The sequence below is a fragment of the Tachysurus fulvidraco genome, chromosome 20 (genome assembly GCF_022655615.1).
Source record: "Tachysurus fulvidraco isolate hzauxx_2018 chromosome 20, HZAU_PFXX_2.0, whole genome shotgun sequence".
Classification (NCBI taxonomy): Eukaryota; Metazoa; Chordata; class Actinopteri; order Siluriformes; family Bagridae; genus Tachysurus; species Tachysurus fulvidraco.
Genome location: NC_062537.1, coordinates 3,965,755 through 3,985,973, shown reverse-complemented (window position 1 = coordinate 3,985,973; position 20,219 = coordinate 3,965,755). Strand labels below are relative to the sequence as shown.

The window sequence follows — 20,219 nt, the reverse complement described above, 5'->3', positions numbered from 1 at the left end:
GACAAGTTTCCAGAGTACGGCATCCTTGAAGGGCTGATTTTGCCTTCACTGCGTTTTTTTTTTTTTTTCTTTCCAAAACACAGCGTTGGCCTTTGGTGTGCGTGTTCAATTACAAGCTTGATTTCCGAGGGTATAAAATGCAAGTGCTCCAGAGAAGAACATTACGTATAAATAGAAAAATTTAATTGTGTTTCTGATGGGGTCGGAAAAGAGAATATAACGCATCTTCGAAAATATTTGAATGAGTTAAATTGAAATATGCAAGGAACAAGCATATATTATCCCTTTTAGATGATAGCGCTTGCGGTAAGAGTCAGATTACATTTGATGTGTGGTTTTATCTGGGATTACAATTATGAATTCAAAGTCGTCCCAACCTTAAGGAAATGTGTTTGCATGAGAAAAAAAAAATCAGTTCATTGAAAACATGCGAGTGCTGTTGCATCAGAAGATATAACAGCCAATTATGTTACAGTATGCAAATTAGAGATCGTACAAAAGGGAAAGTGAGTGGTCATGTGTAGGACTGGGGGGAATTTCTAATTTGCATATTCATAGACTTGCGATCAAAGTGAACGTTTTGTGCTTCTTTGCCTTCCTGGAAATTTCACATAAGGTAAAGTCCAGAATAAAATGAAATTACAGTCATGTCATACTTTTTTGTGTGTATTTTGGTACATGTTATTACTGATATACTGATATACTGATGTGAATGATTTAAGTATTAATCAATTTGCAACTTCAGAGCTATGTTTATGCTTCTCTGGTTTAAATGTTGCTGTTATTTCGGCTGCTTTCTGTTTGGGGTCATCGCTGCGCATCATCTGGTCCGCATATTTGATTCTGACACAGGTATTATGCTAAGTAAGATGCCCCTTCTGACACAACCCTCCCATTTTCTCTGGGCTTGGGATGGGCACTGACAGTTAACTCTTCAGTGGCTAAGTTAGCTCCCTGCCACGGAATCAGACCTGGGCCGTGTCGGTGAGCACAGGATCTTGCCGTTGGACCACCAAGAGGTATATGTATATATATAGTATATATAGTTCTACCAGGCTTGTTCTTTATTCAATGCAATTAAAATTTTATGTGTAAAGCACTTTTAACCATGGTCATTGTATCACGAATCATTCATTCATTCATTTTCTACCGCTTATCTGAACTACCTCGGGTCACGGGGAGCCTGTGCCAACTCGGGCGTCATCGGGCATCAAGGCAGATACACCCTGGACAGAGTGCCAACCCATCGCAGGGCACACACACACACTCTCATTCACTCACACACACACACTACGGACAATTTTTCTTTGGACCGTGGGAGGAAACCGGAGTACACGGAGGAAACCCCCGAGGCACGGGGAGAACATGCAAACTGCACACACAAAAAGCAGAGACGGGAATCGAACCCACAACCCTGGAGGTGTGAGGCGAACATACTAACCACTAAGCCACCATGTCCCCCTATCACGAATCAGCTTTACAGAAATGTATAAATTCAGGAGATTAATTAAAAACATTATTTAATCTTTATATACACTTTCATTTTATCTGTAGTAAGCCAGAGGTAATAGCGATGAGGAGAAATCTCCCTAAGATCTCCATGAGGAACAAACAAACTTGAGAGAAACCAGACTCAAAAGGGAAGCCATCCTCATCTGGGTGATGACAGATGGTGTAATTATAAATAATTCCTAATGGACAAATAGTACAGTTGTGTAAGCAGGAAATTTGTTCTAGTTATAACATGAAATCTGTCTTGTTGAAGTTGTTGAAGTGCAAAATTGATTGTATCGAATACAGTCATGAAGAAATCGCCATGGTTTCTATTAAATGGTACTTTATAATGTTAGCTAGGTGATTTAAAATGAAATATATTAGCTGGCTACATTAGATACCTTGGATTGAGATCGAGGTTGCATCGGAAAGGAATGAGGTTTGTTTAACTTTGTACGTTTTTGTTCGCATTGTGTCTGAATATCTCCTTGATCAATTGATTGTCAAGAGCTGCTGTTTGTCTTTTCACCACCTTATGTTATCAGTAGACTTTTTCTCTCGTCTGCCTGGTGCTGCTAGTAATGAACACCTTGTGCTGAGTTTTATGATTGAGGTGTTTTTATCGTGAAGCGCCTGGATCAAAAAGACAAGAGAGAACAAGACACAAACAGAACCATATTAGAGCCATATAATATACGACACTAATTTCTCATATGTCTGTATGTTTTTGTTTGTCAGATCTCCGAAAATCCTTCGACCAGGAGCCGCTGGGGAAAGAGGTGTCTCTTGAACAGGAAGTGCTCCTCCAGTGCCGTCCACCTGAAGGAGTCCCTGCTGCAGAGGTGCGTCATCTTGACCTCATGCTCTCCTGTATCACACAACAAAACAACACCGCAGCACTCTGCTGATGAAGTTTATATCAAATTAGAGGCTGCCTTTTGTTAGCGGAACAAAAGGCAAGCCAAAGTCCATGGTAGCTGACAAGCAGATAACTAAATCACTAAGCCTAAATGTCAGACTTTGTTTAGAAACATTTGCCTCAGTGGCCACCTGTTAATCTGTATTTAGCTGCATGGGACATATTGATCTGGACATCGATTGTACCTGCAGTAGACTGTCAGATAAACTTGGCCTAACTATACCAGAAAGTTCCAGCTAAATAGGATTAATTCACGTGTCTTTTTTTTGTTGTTGCAAAGTCTTTCTTGTGTCTTAAAAAAGAAAAGAAAGAAAAGAAAAGAAAAGGAAAGCATGCATCTTGACGATGACAAAAAAAAAAAACGATTTAAAACCCTCGAGCACAATGACGAAAGGCCACGTTGCTCCCCTTGAGTACAAAATTTATGGAAAATCCATGAGCCGAGCATCCTGCAGGCAGGATTAACCAACCGACGGACAGATCCGAGAGGAAGGTTTACCATTAATTCCTCAGGCTCTGTGTTTTTTTTTTTCTTCACCATCCTCATAATCATCTTAACACGTGTCACCATTAACTTTATCCGATCTACTCCGGTAACACAGGAATGCTCCGTGGAAGTGGGTGTGTGTTCAAAACGACAGCACAAAGAAGGCGACGTTGCACGATACATTAGAGTTCGTTATTTCTGATTTCTTTTAAAAGGTTTATAACAGAAAAGGCTTTTATGAAGGAAAAAAAAATATATATCGCTGGCTCAAGGCACATTTTCTGCAGTGGTTTAAACGGATGGCTCGGTGCAGATAAGAAGCTCTTTCAAGCCCTGTTGCGGCTTTTGAAATGTAGCTCTGGATATTTTCCTCACAGTTAAAATGTTCAGGCAGAATGACCGGTCTCCTTTGTCACAGTTGTACATTAGCACGTTAGAATGCTAGCATATCTGTAATGTTAATACAGCCACTAATAAGCGATGTTCATCACTAGACATCACCACGAGGCATCACTAATCAATCATTTAATCTATGCATTTCAGATTTTGATCTAAGCAATAAAAAGGCATGATGGCGGAATGTTCTCTTTATTAATATTCTCTATACTATTACTACATTCCACTGTACATCCAAGATATACATCCATAAATACATTGGATATTTTATACTGGTTGGATGTAAAGTCTAGTGTAAAGTACTGCCACACCAGAGCTGATTATTTTACAGTACCAGCACATCATGGACTGTATTAATTCCCCTTGTACTACAGCACTTTGGCAACAATTAAAAGGGTTTTTTTTATTTTATTAATGACTGACATATACTTTTTAATCCATTTGTACTATTTGTAGTTACACTAAAAATGTTCATATCGACTTTAAATGGCTTGTCAATTACCAAGAACACCTGAAAACCGCTGACACCGGAGCCTCCTTCTAAATAAACGTTAATTAAACACCTCCTTACGGTCCCCATGTCCCCCATATCCTAATTGTTGTATGTTTTGTTTTGTTGTTCACTTCAGTGAGTTAAATTTGCTCAACGCTTAGCCGAACGTTATGAATATGATCTAAAATTTAAAAAGAACAGGTTTGCTGTTCTGTGCCTAAGTGGATGTTATCTTTTCATATGTTAAGTTTTTTTAATGTTTTAGTTTTTTTTTTTTTTTACGTTTGTTGATATCCAGCACCTTTCTACTTTGCTAATGCTAATTTTTCAGTCTGTTCAGTCCTTAAATACTACCGATTATTATTTTTGTGCCACATAGTGCGTTCTGAACAGACTGTTCTAACCATAACTGTAACTGTACCGTTCTCCTCAAGTGGCGACTACATTGGCGATGGACGATATACTTTTATTTCTCCGTTGCAACTGCTGTTTACAAAACACGCAGGGTTTCTGTGACTGTACGAATCACACAATACGAAGCTGAAGCACCGTTTAGTGTCTGATTCGGTGTCTGTTGCTAAGCATCCAGACACAACATTCTAACACCTCATCATTTCACACTGTGCCAACCCCATGCCAATTTTAGAAAAATTACAAGTGTGGAACGTTCTTCTACTCTGGGATTAAAGCGGGGTTTAGAACGATCATAACTCGGGGTTAAGCACAGCATGAAAAGCTGTTGTAGTCGCTGTTGTTACTATAGAAACGAAAAGAATTCAAGAATGTGATCAGTTAGGATTTAATACATTAATATGAACCCAGGATTTGTATCACAGCCGAAAGTAAGAGAAAAGATTCGATCAGATTCAAGAGCTCAAGCATAGCGCTGTGTTTTAAAGAAATGCAGCAGCTCTAGGTCTGAAAATCGATACTAATATTTTATATATAAATGACGTTCGCATGTAAAAGCCGTCTTCCAAACTTTCGATCTTTCCGATCGGTAACTCAGGAGCTGCTGTGAAACAACGGCTGTTCGTTCACCTAACATTTTATAACACCTTGTTACTCTCAGCCTAAAACGACACTGCAAATAATCTGTCTAACAGAAAGAGCATTTTAAAAAAATGATCAACGTTTATTAGAGAAACGAAGCCGAGGCCATACGGCTTTTTAATGCGTTAAATATTTCACAAATAAAGCATGTGCTTGGCTGAATGTCTCTGCTGAGAGCTTACACAGTTGTATTAATATCACTGAGATGATATTCAGGTCATTTTGACCTCAGAGTAATGAGGTGAAAGAAAGGAGTTAAAACCAACACTGCTGTGTGTTTGATACTAAAAGCTGTTTTTTTCTTCTTTTGTTTTCCTGACATTCAGTCTTTTATTTACACTCCCACTACACACACACACACACACACACACACAACAGTATCAGGAGGATTGCTAAACATGCCCATTTCCATTTCCATTGTTTAAATCGCTAATTAAAATTGAGGATGGAAAGCCCTTAAGTAATTATACCTGGTTACAACACCTAAGATTCGCAGTTTACCTAAAAAAATATAATTTAAAATCATTTCTTGTACTTCTGCTCAATTCGATTTGCATGAAAACAAACCAACAACTTTTAACTTGTAAATTTAGGCCCTCCAGCTACTCTGTACGAAGCTCATTATCATGAGTAATCCATCACATTTCTGTACATTTCATTATTTTTTATTATTTATACCAATTAAATACTATGTTTATAAATATTTCAAAGTGCTATTAAATTCTTGACTCTGATTGGTCAGAAGGTCCAGAAGGTGCAGGTTGATACGAGCGTTCGTTGGAATACGCTATCGTTTCTATAGCGACGATTTGCACTGGGACTCAAATGGTGGACATAACAGATTACAAAACATAAAACTGTCATTATGGCGACAGCTTCTGTGTTTATAGAAGGCGTCTTCAGTGTCAGCGCTTAGTGAACCTGCAGGTTTGTGGTTTCTCAACAGACAACAGGAAAAGCTACTACTACCTTTTTTTGGACATGTATTTGTTAATTGTAGCTCTAAACCATTTTTTAAAATAAACATTGGGATGTTTATTAGAAAATCAACTTGTCATAAAAATGCAAAATATTTTTTAAAAATATTTTAAATGATCTTGTTTTGGCTGGTTGTTTTTTAAATATTAATTTATTTTGTATAAATACTCTATTTATAAACATTTCCATATTTAAGTATGGACAGATTTTAGCTTTCATTGAAGCGGAATTCTGACTTTTACCATTCATAGCAGAGTAAAATGTAATAATGTCGAACTTAAATAGATATTTTTCTACCCTATTTTGCATATAATATCTGTTAGGAATTTTGAACTAAAAAAGTATTATTAAGGCATTCGTGTGAAGGATAAAACTGCTTTCTGGGTGAAATCAGAGGGATGTCAGATGCAAAATTGAAAGAGATTGAGAGAGAGAGAGTGAGAGAGAGAGAGAGAGAGAGAGAGAGAGAGAGAGAGAGAGAGAGAGATTGAGAGAGAGAGTGAGAGTGAGAGAGAGAGAGAGAGAGAGAGAGAGAGAGAGAGAGAGAGAGGATTTAATGTTGCTCTGTAAAGGGGCCTCGGCTGACCTGGAAATGTGCAGCTAAGTGACTGGAACTGCGAAGCCTCCACAAGCTGATGGAAGTGCTGACAGTACTAAGCAGGTCATGATCAGCAGGGAGCTGCTCACCTCTCATTTTAGAAAATGGAGATCGGTTTCTTGTTTAAAAAGAAGAAGAAGAAGATGTTAATGCTGGAGCAACACCTAAGGCAGACCTAATTTACCATTTCAGATACTAAAAAATGCTTTAGATGTATCAGGAAATAAAAATACATTTATTAAAAAGGTGTTTATAGACTTTACCTGCAAAGAGGCTATAAAAAGATGAACTGAATTTAATTCCAGCCAGCAGGCTGTGTTTGGTCAGAGCCATCATTTTTGTTAAACTACATGCCTGATTGATCTCTCTCTCGCTCTCTCTCTCTCTCTCCCTCTCTCTCTCTTTCTCTCTCTCTTTGTCATGGCGTTTTTTGCAGCGAGGGCGCATCGAGCCAGAATGGCCGTAATGAGAAGTCTAGCAAGCCAGGAATGAAATTACACAGATCATGCAATGCTGTAAGGACTCGTTGTGTCTTCACCGGTGTAAACAGCTCGCCTCAGGGCGAGAGCAAGAACACAAGTCCTTCCTCCTTCTCCACACACACACACACACAAACACACACACACACACACACACACGCACACACACACACACACACGGCAGAATCCCCTGTGCATTGACATCTAGCACATTTTGCTTCTTTCCCCTCTCTCTCCTTCTCTCTGTGTCGTTCATCCTGCTAGGCAATTACATCTGGCGTAAGTGACAACAAGCTCAGAGTGAGCGTTAAGAAACGAGACAATTTGATTTACTCCCCTTGCTGTTCTTTAATGAGATTGGCAGAAACATTGGTGTAGATCCTGAGAGGTGGTCAGCAGCTCAGGAAGCTGCCGCTTTTTAAGTCGGGAGCAGGACAGGATTGGTTCATAGGCTGGTGGTAGCATTGACACTGTGCATCTGCTGCCCTGTTGGCATGCCTGAGTGCCAGGATCTGGCTGGGAGACGCAGCAAGAGGCAGAAAGTGCACAGAATCGGACAGAGCCGGGGTTAGCGCCGCCTACCAGGCCTGTCAGCTCAAATCAGCTCCTCGGGATGCTGAAGGATCTTCAGCATGACTAAACTAGAGGTGTGTTTTTTGGTGGCACGCAGTGGCCTTTGTCATTCTGCCAGATTAGAACCACATCTCTAGGTGAAGAACTAAATTCTGGTTGCTTTTTGTTTTTTCTTTAACAGTTAGGTCTTCTCAATCAGTCTTGCTATCAATTTTCAGAGGAATATAGCTACAGTATTGCATGCTCAAAATCTCCAGAAGTCACCAGATGACATCACAGACTAATTTGCATATTTATTGAACCGCCATTATCATTTGCTAAACACATTACATGAAGGAGGTTTTCTTAAAAGACATTTGATAGAATATAAATTAATTGTAATAGACACTAAGTACTAGACATAATAGGGTTTGGTGATTGGTCATTGGAGACAATGGTGATAAGTGATTGGCCTTTGGTAATTGTGATTAATAATTGGCTGCTGGAACAGTAGTGATCACTGATTTTATGGAAAAAAAAATCATTTATAATTCATTGTTGGGAGTAATGGTGATCAGAGATTGTTGGAAACGATATTGATCAATGATTGGTTATTGTAAACAAGGATGAACAGGGATTGGATGTTTAAAAACAATGGTCACTGATCAATGGTTTTTGTAAATAAGAGTTATTGTGTTTGTTTGGAACAATGATGGTCGGTGAATGGTGATCAGCCCTCTTTAGTGTCGACCAAAACCCGAGGAGAGCTGGAGAACCATACTGGGTACAGGATATTCGCTAACTTTACTCTAGGATCTTTTTTGAAATAAATTTGCTAAAGGCATCTAAAAAGTCACAAATTCCAAGCTGGCTATAAACTGCTCCTGATTCTTGTCTTCTGCTCGTTTCTTCTTCTTCAGCTTCCGCTTTCTTGCTCTTTTTTCATCGTATTTCTACAGTCGCAGGCTTCTTAAGTTTCACAGATCTCCCGGAGAGAAAACAGATGGCTTGCGGCTATAGCTGCATATGCATTTACAAAAAAAAATCTGTAATGATTATTCCTCCAAAAACGAAAGGCAAAGATATCTTCCAAAAGCAGACAGGAACCTGAAAGAGAGAGAGACTAGACAAGCTGAAACGGCAAAGCTATGGCTCTGGTTTGATAAACGGCGTAGCTCTTGCTGTGCACGGGGAAAGAAAAACAATCTGATTAAGCAGGGATTATAGTCTAATGCAATCGTCCATCCTACTCGTGTTGCTCATACATTACGTCCTTTTGTATGATTTAACTATCAGGCGTTTGGATCAGGTGTACAAATCCCCAATCAAATCAGGCAACAATGAACTATAGCAGATAGCTTTGGTTTCTGTATGTTTCTTCTGTACTGTATTATACAAAAAAAAATTGATTGCATGGACATGTCCCCCTTTTTGTATTAGGACACAGGATTTTACTGTCCCTGCACAAGTGACTGGGATTATGTAATGACGGAGGTAACCTCGGTCAACTGTAATAAAAAAAAAAAACCTGTAGAGCAACACATTATAATAATGGCCTTCTGAAGCAAGCCAGCTATTGTTCAGGCTTGAGAGTGTCACCTGTAAATGTAGCGTACCACCGCTTTCTATGCAAATACTCGCCGCGCAGTTTCCCTCGGAAATGAGGCTTACCGAACGTGTCGTTTTGTAACGCAAATGCACAAACAATCAGATAATTCATTTCCCCATCACTCAGGAGGCACATAAACATTCAGGCCAATTGGACTCACAGACTCCATTCACTCGGAAACTTATAAACTCCCTTCCAGGAAGTGCTTTGTCTGTCTGCGCTTCTGTCTTGACAGATGAATCCCTAGGCAAAGAGATGTATTTCAGCCTGCCCTTTGCCGGCCCAAGCTGGTGGAACCATCTTCTGATAGTGCCAGAACTTCCAATCCCGTACAAGGAAAAACAAGCAGCAGACATTTATCTTGGCACTTTCTCCTGCCCATTAAGAATGTGCATGACATACTGCGACTGGCTTTTTTTTCCACTGCAAAATAGCACAGCAGTTGGGTCATTCGTATGAATCATGTGCTGTGAATAAATTAGAGCTATTCATTCACATTCAGATCCTCCATGGAGTTTTCTATACATATGTTTCCATTCCCCTTGCATTTTTAATGGGTCTAATGAAGTGCGAGAGAAAAGATTTCAGCATTCGACTGGATCATTATTATTATTATTATTATTATTATTATTATTATTATTATTATTATTATTATTATTATTAGTTTTTGGCTCCCAGCTTGTAGTTCTGCTTTAATAAGCATCCGCCGGTTCATTTGAAGAGATGCCTTTTGGCTGGAGGGGGGTCAAGGATATGAGGATTTGGCAACCGTTTTGAAAAGCCTCACTATTCATTTTCTCCCATGAACTCTTTTATGTGCTCCGAAAGAGCTTGATCACAAGCAAGCGAATGCTTTTTTTTTTTTTTTGGCTTTTCTTTACCCTCCTTTTATGACCCCCTTTTGCAAGAGCAGCGTCTTGGCAAGCCCATAAAATGGTCTTAAGTCTGTGCAGTGAAAGGAGGCTGTATTTCTGTTTCTTTCTTTCTTTTCTCATGGCTCTTAGTAACACTTGTCAGAGTGCTTAGATAAAGACAGGGTTCAAAGGTGGTGGCATGCCGATGCGCTTGGTGAGTCCGTCACCATGGTAGCAGAGTTTTTCATTCAGGCAGTTGCTGGGCAGGCTGGGGTCCTGCCGGGCGCTGGTGCGGAGAAAGTTATTGGCGCACCCTGGGGTAGAGGCCTACGCTGCCTCCAGAAAACACTGACCCATTTTACACTGTCTAGGAGACGGCCGGTGGAACGTCCAAACCCCCGCTGTAAGCTGCAGGAGTCTGAGACTGTTTGCCAACTTAGAAGCATTAGCATGCACTCAGAAATTCAGATTTTGTCTCAGTTCAAACTCAACAAACACACTGAATACAATGGAATCACTTCCTTGATTGACAGCAGTATAAAATTCATTTAACATCCATATATTTCACTTTAGATACCCTTAATTACTGGGTATTGACTGAGTTGTTTTTAGGATTAAAGCTGCTATGTTGTAACATTAGGAATTTCTCCTCTGGTTTACATAATAAAAATACTCGCTTGATTGAGAAGTTTGGTAGTTTTCACCTGTAGGCACAATATAAAACATATTAAATCCTAATGTTAGCTAGTTAGCTAGAGTTTCATTTTAATTAAATGATGTACTGTAATGCCTAGTCTAACATTAGCTAGCATGTTAGTTAGGAGTTAATAAATTCCCTAGATCTGGACAAGAGCTTGTGATCTTAGTACATTTTGAACAGGAAGTCAACAGTTACTCGTATAACCAAACATTACACCCATGGTGAGCAGAAAAGCTTCTATGAATGTACAAGACATCAAACCTCGGATGTCCAGTCCTGTCCTCTGTCCTGTGAAGAGCAGGAATCTGAGGCTACAGTAGGCAAAGTCTCTCTCCAGCTGGACAGATGACGACTGAAGAAAGAAAAAAAAACCAGGCGCATCTTTTAACATTAACATATCAGTGAGCTAACGATAGAATTCTCTGTGCTGAATAAGACTGTCCTCTTGAGGACTAATGAGGTCTGCACTGGCATTGTGTGTTTATACCCAGCTTGCTGTGTCAGACAGTAAATATTATCAGCCCCAGTGTAGAGGAGTATGTATATTTTTTTGCTAGCATCCAGAGTGGGTGAGCGAAGAAGGGCATGAAGGATTGAGCCCCAACACACTTCAGCCTTATTATAATAAAATAGACAACGGTGCGTTTAATGTTATTTAACGCTGTTGTTCAATTAGGACTCTTTAGCGCTCGTTTATCTTGTTATCTGCCATTTTGTTTGGTCGGGGTTTCGCTGCAGTGCAGGTCTGCGGGGAATATTTTTTTGCTGAATTTGTGAGTTCATTGTAAAAAGATTTGCAATATTAATGAGACTGCTACCACCACCCCCACCCCCTTCCCCCCAACCAACTACCTTTCCCACAAAACCTGCACATTGCTGAATCAGTCGAGGGTTCGTCGTTTGCAAAAAAAAAAAAAAATTGGTCGAGTTGAGAGAGAGAATTCTCCACGCGCGCTTCTCCGAGCTTTTTCGATCCTGTACCATGAGTGAGAGCTGTTCCTGACCTAGGGTAGGTTTAAATAAGGGAAGAAGGTGTAAAGTGCAAAGAGGTGCACTTTAGAGGTGTAAAGAGTGTGAGCAGAAAGAGCGAGTTCACTACGCAGGACCTGAGGGCGTCGCACGCTGTTGTTACCCACATGAACCTCACCAGACAGATGGCCCAGGTGCTATTTCTGGGATTTCTGGGATCCGACTGGAGTTGGAATTTTCTTTGTTTTACTGTAGCGCAGGATCCATGCTGAAAAAGGAGCTGTTATAGTCACCACATGCTACAGTTTCTGTGCTTCTTCCTGTAAATAATAAGATGTGCTGTATTATTTAAGACCCAAGGCCACTGCAGTTTAAATCTAACATCAAAATTAGGGGAAAAAATGTGATCTCAGCAACTTCAACCATGTGGCATAGTTGCTGGTGCCAGATGGGCTGGTGTGAGTATTTCAGGAGCTGCTGAGCTCCTGGGATTTTTTTTTCTTCACACAACCAGACTCATGCGTTCACATAGAATAGTGCGAACAACAAACAAAAACAAAAAAACAATCCAGTGAGTGTCGTGTTGTGCATCAGAGAGGTCAGAGGAGACCGGACATGAGGAGACTGGACTGGTTTGAGCTGACAGGAAGACTATGACAACTAAGACTCAAATATCTGTGCATTACAGTACAACTGTGGTGATCAGAAAAGCGCCTCGACACTATAAGAGCTATAAGGGCAGGAGACCGTACGGGGTTCCTCTCCTGTCAGTCGAGAACAGGACGCTGAGGCTGCAGTGGGCACAGGATCTATATGACCATGAGTTACCATAGACTTCCTGTCAGATTAAACCTGTTTGGACATGCATCTCTGACCTCTCTCATCGACAAGGCTCACACAGCTTCTCCTCACTGAGGTTATTTTCGTACTTAATTAAATATATTGTATACACAATTCATATAGGGGGAGCACGGTGGCTTAGTGGTTAGCACATTCTCCTCACACCTCCAGGGTTGGGGGTTTGATTCCCGCCTCTGCCTTGTGTGTGTGGAGTTTGTATGTTCTCCCCGTGCCTCGGGGGTTTCCACCGGGTACTCCGGTTTCCCCCCCCGGTCCAAAGACATGCATGGTTTACATACATGATTGGCATCTCTGGAAAATTGTCCATAGTGTGTGTTTGCGTGAGTGAATGAGAGTGTGTGTGTGCCCTGCGATTGGTTGGCACACAGTCCAGGGTGTATCCTACCTCGATGCCCGATGACGCCTGAGAGGCACAGGCTCCCCGTGACCCGAGAAGTTCGGATAAGCGGTAGAAAATGAATGAATGAATGAATGAATGAATGACACAATTCGTATTACTTTTCTCTTCTTCTAAGCTTTATAGCAAACTTCATTAATCAAATCAAAAACGTGTCTGTTTGCTATGAACAGATGGATCGTGTGCACATTTAGGAGGTCAAGAATTTAAACAGAAGGCAAAGTTGCGACGTGAGTCATGAATAAGGCAAAGCCGCACGAGCGTTCGGGTTCTTATAAATGTTGCAGTTTTGGGAAATTATCATTAAAAGCCTTCTTTAAACCTATCTCTCTCTTTTCTCTGTGTAAAACCTCGGCAGTTTGATCGGTTTCTCTCAGCTCGGCAAGGTCACCGCTAACTTATTCTGTGTCACGGCATAGATATCCTTCGCACAAATAATACCCTGCGCTCTGGAACATTCCACGATATTAATATTTATGCACATTGATTTGCTGCACATTTCCATATTTTTACTGGTAACACACAAGCCATTGCCTGTGCTCCTCCACTTTGATTGAATCAAAACTCATAAACTTTTGTGTATCATTTTCTGACAATTTTGTCCGCCTTTGTAGATGCAATTTAATCGTAAACGATAAAAATAATAGACAGGAAATAAAAAAAAAATACCAGGAATGCACAGAGAAAGAAAGAAAAGTCGGTTAGAGCAGATCTGCTGATTCGGCAGAGACTCAGCAATGCTGGGAGAACGCAGATGTGGGAAAGACTCGGTTCTGTGTCTCTGTTCTCTCCTTTCGTTTTCTGTATTCTGTCTTTCCGTTTAAAATGTAGCATAGCAGCGATGATCGTACAGAAGCAGCCTTTCCTGCTAGCTACAGTAGCAAGCAGCTCATTATCTAGCAGAAAGTATGATCGATAACAATTATAGTTATCGCACATAAATGTACATGTAAATGTTGAGGATTAACGAAGGAATTTTTTAGGAAATGAATCAATGTCGTATTGATGTAGAATCAGAGTTACTATGTTCACCCTGAAGCGTTTTATTCCTCCTATACAACTGCAGTTTGTAAACAGTAACAGTGTTTTATTTTAATAATGAACTACACACAGTACTTTTTAACATATGAAAAATGTACATTTTATAGTTCCGGTGCTGGATTTATTTTATTACTATATTTATTTATCTATCTATCTATCTATCTATCTATCTATCTATCTATCTATCTATCTATCTATCTATCTATCTATCTATCTATTTATTTATTTATTTAGCTAGCCGAATTATCTCATAAACATTCCGCCTCCAGATATCCAAAGTTTAATGTTGTGAAACATCGAAGAAACAAGTTGCTAACTTTATAATGATCTGGTTTCTTCTTCTGCTTTTCCATTTCTGGTTTGTTTGTTTGGGATTTTTTTTTTTCATCTCCAGATCCGAAAGGTGAAAAGTGTATTGCGGTTAATTACATGTTTACAAGCTTCAGATGACTCGGAGACAAATGTGGGCTTTGAAATGTGGGTTCTGATGAAGTCGTGCTTAGTGAAGTGGACAGACAGAGTGATAGCTGTTTGCTATTTGGCACAGAGTAGTAACAGGCATCACAACTCACCTGAGAGGAGTAGAATAAAAATAAACGGTGTTAAGATGAGCAAGAGGAAGGCGGGGCTGTCTCGGCACACACACCTCAGCAGTCTGCTCGACCTTCAGTGTTAATTAGGACATCTGTGCACGGGCTATCCAGAGAGGCCTGGTGGTTTCGTCTCCGTCTCGCTCTGCCTCAGTGTAGAGAGTGAGCCTCTCATGCCTGGCTCTAACAACACTTATTAATCACCTCTCTCTCCCACTCGTGCTCTCACACTGTGCGTGTGCACGCACGCGCGCGCGCGTGTGTGTGTGTGTGTGTGTGTGTGTGTGTGTGTGTGTGTGTGTGTGTGTGTGTGTGTGTGTGTGTGAGAGAGAGAGAGAGAGAGAGAGAGAGAGAGAGAGAGAGAGAGAGAGAGAGAGAGTTTTCCACCCACTCTCCCTGTGTCCTGGCGTTTACTGAGTAACTGTGGGTTTTGCATCTCTGACTGAACACACATTTTCTTGAGCTTCCCTGAAAAAAAAAAATAAAGGTCATGGACACATTTATATGAGAACTAAAAAGGAACAGTATATCCCATGAAATATTTATTCTGGTAGTTAGGATTTGTCGCAGTCTGCTTTGTCTTAGCTTGGTGCATCTTTTTTTTTCTTTCTTTCTTTCTTTCTTTCTTTCTTTCTTTCTTTCTTTTTTCTCCCCCCTATAGCAAACAGGGTTGTTGTGTATTTCTCCTGACTCAAAAGGATAAGCCCCTGTTAGCCGTCTCCAGTGTGAATTATTCAGAAGGGAAGCCGAGCGGGCGAGACGACCGAGCAGCGGTTCCATTCGTGTCATATGCACATCGCTCTCTGGCCCACAAATCCGAGCAATATGGAGGCGATTAAAGTGGGAGCAGATTGCCGCGATGTTTTCATTTCATTTCTTTGTTTTGGGCGCTTTCATCTGGAAAGCATCTCCGATCTCACCACCCCATTACACACAAAATCACAGGCTAGTGAGAGCGCTGCTGGTTTTGATGTCGATTTCCCAGGCATAAGTCAAACCCTGGAGGAGACATTACTACGTTCTGCTTCGTGGCAGAAGGAGGGCATGACTGACACAGAGAGTCGACTCTGAGGAACAGAACAGGGGGTTATTACTGGCGATTCGGACTGCCTTCCTGTTCCGATCAGCGTACAGACTATTTCAGTGCGGCTGCCATTTGAAACAATCTCTACACTTCATTAGATATTAATGTGAGTTCACCTTCTTCCGCATTGTTCACTCGATCATGCTGAGGCTTTACACACGACACACATAAATGCACAACACAGATAAATACCCCGAATCAATTCACATCAATCTCTCTCTCTCTCTCTCTCTCTCTCTCTCTCTCTCTCTCTCTCTCTCTCTCGGTTAAATTTTGATAGAGAAGACACAGAAATACAGTTTATAAGAGTCATGACATCAGTAGTTCCACTTCAGTTAAAGTTAATGCTAGCATTCTGGGTGACAGCGAGTGCTAATTGCGTGCACTGAATTGTGACAAATCAATCCGTTATTCTCTCTCTCTCTGGTTTATGAAGTATTATAGCACAGCACGGCCAAACGCTCGAATCCGATCGGTCGGAAAGGAGGCGTTATTTATTATACAACATCTAACTAACTACCGATAACGAACTCATTCTGATAACTAATGCATTATCGTTTCTATAATCACAGCTCATACACAGCAACTCCACATAACCCACAGAGACTAACAATACACAGGTTTATAAGGGTGTTGGTGCTTAACAAAGTTATTCTTCTCATTGTTGATGAAGAGAAGGGTTTTGTTGGTAGGTGTTTAATATTTATGGGAGGCTTGACTGTAAGCGCTCTCAGTTTTATTTATTGAAATGAAGAAGAAGAAGAAGAAGAAGAAGAAGAAGAAGAAGAAGAAGAAGAACTGCATAAAAAAGGAATAGAAGTGTTTCTGTTAAAGAGGTTTGTTAGGTCATTGTTCATTGTTTTTTTAGATGCAAAGTCGGTTTTGTAAAGTTAAGCATTTTAAGCACAAAATAACAGACAAATCACACACAAACACACACACACGCGCGCGCGCACACACACGTCAGCATTCACAGCATTCGCAGGTGCTCAAAATTTAATTGATGTCAGCTCCACTTGATGCAGTTAGGATGGAATAATTGGCTCCTAATGTTTCTCTCTATTTGTGTAATGACCATTTGTTTTAATTTCCTGCATGAATATTAGTGCCTGAGCGAGCAATAATCAAATGCCCGCTTTCTCCTCTGTCTCCTAACTTATCTAAATGGAGACGTCACACTCTTTAGAAATAGATGGCACTGCTCTGTTGTGTGCTGTTCTCGTTCTCCTTTTTTTTTTGCGCCTTTTTTATGGAAGGTAAATATTCAGCTTTTTGACATGTGGCAATTTCCTCTGCGTTAATGACAAGAAATGTGCCAATTATGGCTATGGATGCTGAGCATCACCCATGTGGGAGGGAGAGAGAGAGAGAGAGAAAGGGAGAGAGAGAGAGGGAGGGAGGGAGAGAGAGGGAGAGAGAGACACAGAGAAATAGAGAGAGAGAGAATGGGGCAATGACAAAACAAGATGAAAAAGAGACACTTCTCATCATCTGCGGCCATGAGTACACGTGGGTGTGTTGCTATGTGACACTTGTACGTGTTAGAGTTTCCACTTGCCATGATGCAGCTCCTCCACATGTTTAAGAATTACAGCGTGTACGCTTCATGTCCATCAAAAACACACACACTCACACTTTGAATAATTCAGCGATACACATACACTCACCACTTGTTGTTAGAGGAAGGGGGGAGTAAAAAAAATAAAATAAAAAGAAGCAGTTAAATAACTTAAATAAACAGTTCATTCTGACTGTTTTCTATCATCGCACTGACGAGGAGGAAGACGAAGCCTCGGTGCTTAGCTATGGCTCCTGTTAGTGTCTACATGTGCGGTACACAGAACATCTGATGCTTTTGCTCAAGTTTTAATTAAGCCCTTGAAAACAGGACTCAAACAATCACTTAAGGGTTGAAAGTAAGCTCTGCCGATGTCCGACGTGAAGACAAAATGCAGCTACGTTCATATGTTCATCCGCATTACCGAGGCGTAACCCAAAACGTCCGCAGCGCTATTAGACGACAAACGCGTTTTGAGTCGGTGCTGTATTAAAGTAATCAATTATGCAGTGTGAATGTAACACGCTATACACAACTACACACAAACCGACAACACACGAGGACAAAGCAAGCTAGAAGAATATCAGCATCTTAGCTAGTTTTTTTTGTCTCAGAAGATAGCAAAAGGTGAATTTATTGAATCTAATTGTTTAGAAGGTGTGATTAAGAAAAAAAACAGCAGCTCTGACAATAATATATCATTACTAATGTAAGCAGGAGAAGTTTTCAGTGAGAAGGTCTTTTATTTAGTTAGTTTATTTATGGAAGGAGTCTTAAGGGTGAAGATAACGATCAGACCTGGAGTCTGTCATCAGGATGAAGGCTTTGGGGTTTATCAGGAACATGACTAGCTGCTCTCATTTATTCATCATTAGACTATGAGATAGCAGATAATGTTTACAGTTACTACACCACAGCTGCTGTATTTGTGGAGGTTCCATAACATTTATTATCCATAAACGGATAAAAAGCCATTCTTTATTAAATAAAGCATTGTAATTGTTGGAGAATTGTTTGGCGTATAAGATTAAGGAAACACTCGAGGATGTGTTGTTATTGTTGATTGTGTAACTAATCCAGCACACGCTGTCGTGTTTTATTCCGTACTTAGCGTATGGTTTAGGACAGACTTTACACACTAAAGACTTTTCACAGTCTGGGAGTCAGTTCGCTCAGTGTCATAAATAGACATAGACTGCGACTTAAGAAAAAACATCTTCCTTTTGATTCCCAGACGGAGCATCGGTCCAATCCGATGCTTCGTGCCTTTTGTCTTTTTCATTGTCTCATTAAATTTTAAACGAGTTATCTCGCCTGTTGTTTGTTCATTCAATGCTGGCGTCAAGCCCTGGAGCCTCTGAATGAACTCTGAAAGAAAACTGACTGTAAGTAACCCAATATCCGCCTGGCATGCCGTCTCGCTGGCTGGTAAACATTTCCTTACGCCGCTGCCCGTGTCCTCGCGCTCTCGCAGTTAAAACCATCGGCTTTGCTTAGCGTAGACAGATTGCGCTTGGCATCTCTGCTGCTCATATGAGAGGTGAGGGGAATTTTGCTTAAAACAGGAGAATGCGGTATAAGCCTGACTCAACGTTGGCAGAAATAACAGGATCAGTGAGCCAGCGGGGAATGTGTGCTCCAATCAGCAGTAGAGCATTACACAGCACGCAGATACACACAACTCGCTTCCTCAAAATCCTGACATGCACCTGCGTCCAAACACACATGCGCCTTCAATTATTCCAATCTACCACAGTACGTTTTTGAGGTCTTCTCTTCAGATGTGCACACACGCATATACACATATACACACATATACACACACACCCTCACACGCAAAGTCATTCCATTACATATAAACATATGCTCCAGCATGCTAGCAATCACGAACACACACACACACACACACACACACACACACACACACACACACACACACACACACCTAACCACTTCCCATCAGACTGTTTTGTGTTTGCCTGTTTGTTTTTGTAAACTAAGCGATGCACATAATCACTTCAGGCTGCCTCATGCCCGCTGGATTTAAACGTAATCCTCATTGATTTCACTCACATTCCAACTTCCTCTTGCCGACGCTATTATGTTCCCTGCATTGTAGTTCGGTCATGTTAGCTTATGACGTTGCCTTAATGTATAAATCAAAGCCGTTTGAGTGCAGATGCATTTGGTTTTGTCTGCATCCTGGCTCTCTACCTGGGACAAAAGCAGCGACTGTCTGGAGACATCCGTGGACCTCCATTATCTGGCCAGCTTGGTCTGATTTATGGCCCATAAAAAGATGTAGCTTGCGGTTTGTGTGTTCTGAATACATTTTTTTTATAGAGTCTTTTAAATATTACATATTATCACAGAACAGCTTTACAGGAAACCAGACGTAGGTTTAGATCTCTGACGAGCAAGCCAGAGGCGAGAGTGGTGAGAAAAATCTTCTGATACAACATGAAGAGGAAACTACAAAAGGAACCAGACTCGATAGTCACCAGATTATAAATCAGTTCTCTTCTACACCCGTAAACAGCAAGTCCAAAAGTAATGTATGCCGAAACACTGTTAAAAATATAAATATAAGCAACATTTCACCTGGTCATTTTTCCAGTCTTCGTCTGTCCTGTTTTGGTGAAGTCTGTGCCAACCCATCCACACGTGTTGTGTGTTCTAAGATGCTTTTCAGCTCACCACGTGTGTAAAGATTGGTTCTTTAAATCACCAAAATCTTCCTGTCAGCCAAAACCAGTCTCATCTCTCAAGAATAAGTCATTTCTACCCACAGATCTGGATGATTTCTATATAAAATCCCAAGAGATTAAGCACACTGTGATGCCAGCAGTATCCGAGAGAACAAAAAATGAGAAATAAAAATAGAATATAAAAAAGTGTAATTAACAGCATTTTCACAGCAAGTGGAAAAGAAAAAAAAAAAAACAGCGTTTTACAAATAATAACTTGATACGATGGGTTCGGAATTATAATGGAGGATTTATTTTTTTTTAGACTTGTTCTAAACCCTCAACCTACCTCCTTGTCCACGTCGTGTGACAATGCAATGTGTAATAAAAATCAGGAAGGGTCGTGCTCTGGAGCAGATG

General features: G+C 40.6%; 1 protein-coding gene and 1 long non-coding RNA gene across 3 annotated transcripts in view; one reads left to right on the top strand and one right to left on the bottom strand.

Moving 5' to 3' along the window:
• The window catches only part of LOC125139727, a 40,623-nt gene extending 28,068 nt beyond the window's left edge, over nt 1-12,555 (bottom strand). Inside the window, exons 1-2 of the long non-coding RNA XR_007138801.1 lie at nt 11,760-12,555; nt 10,874-10,964 (exon numbers count right to left, since the gene is read on the bottom strand). This is a non-coding gene — a long non-coding RNA (uncharacterized LOC125139727). The remainder of the gene's footprint in view (nt 1-10,873; nt 10,965-11,759) is intronic.
• The window catches only part of unc5cb (unc-5 netrin receptor Cb), a 143,330-nt gene that overhangs the window by 87,367 nt on the left and 35,744 nt on the right, over nt 1-20,219 (top strand). For both annotated transcript variants that reach the window (XM_027139723.2, XM_027139724.2), the window contains exon 4: nt 2,233-2,336. In XM_027139723.2, coding sequence (XP_026995524.1) covers nt 2,233-2,336 — 104 coding nt within the window. The remainder of the gene's footprint in view (nt 1-2,232; nt 2,337-20,219) is intronic.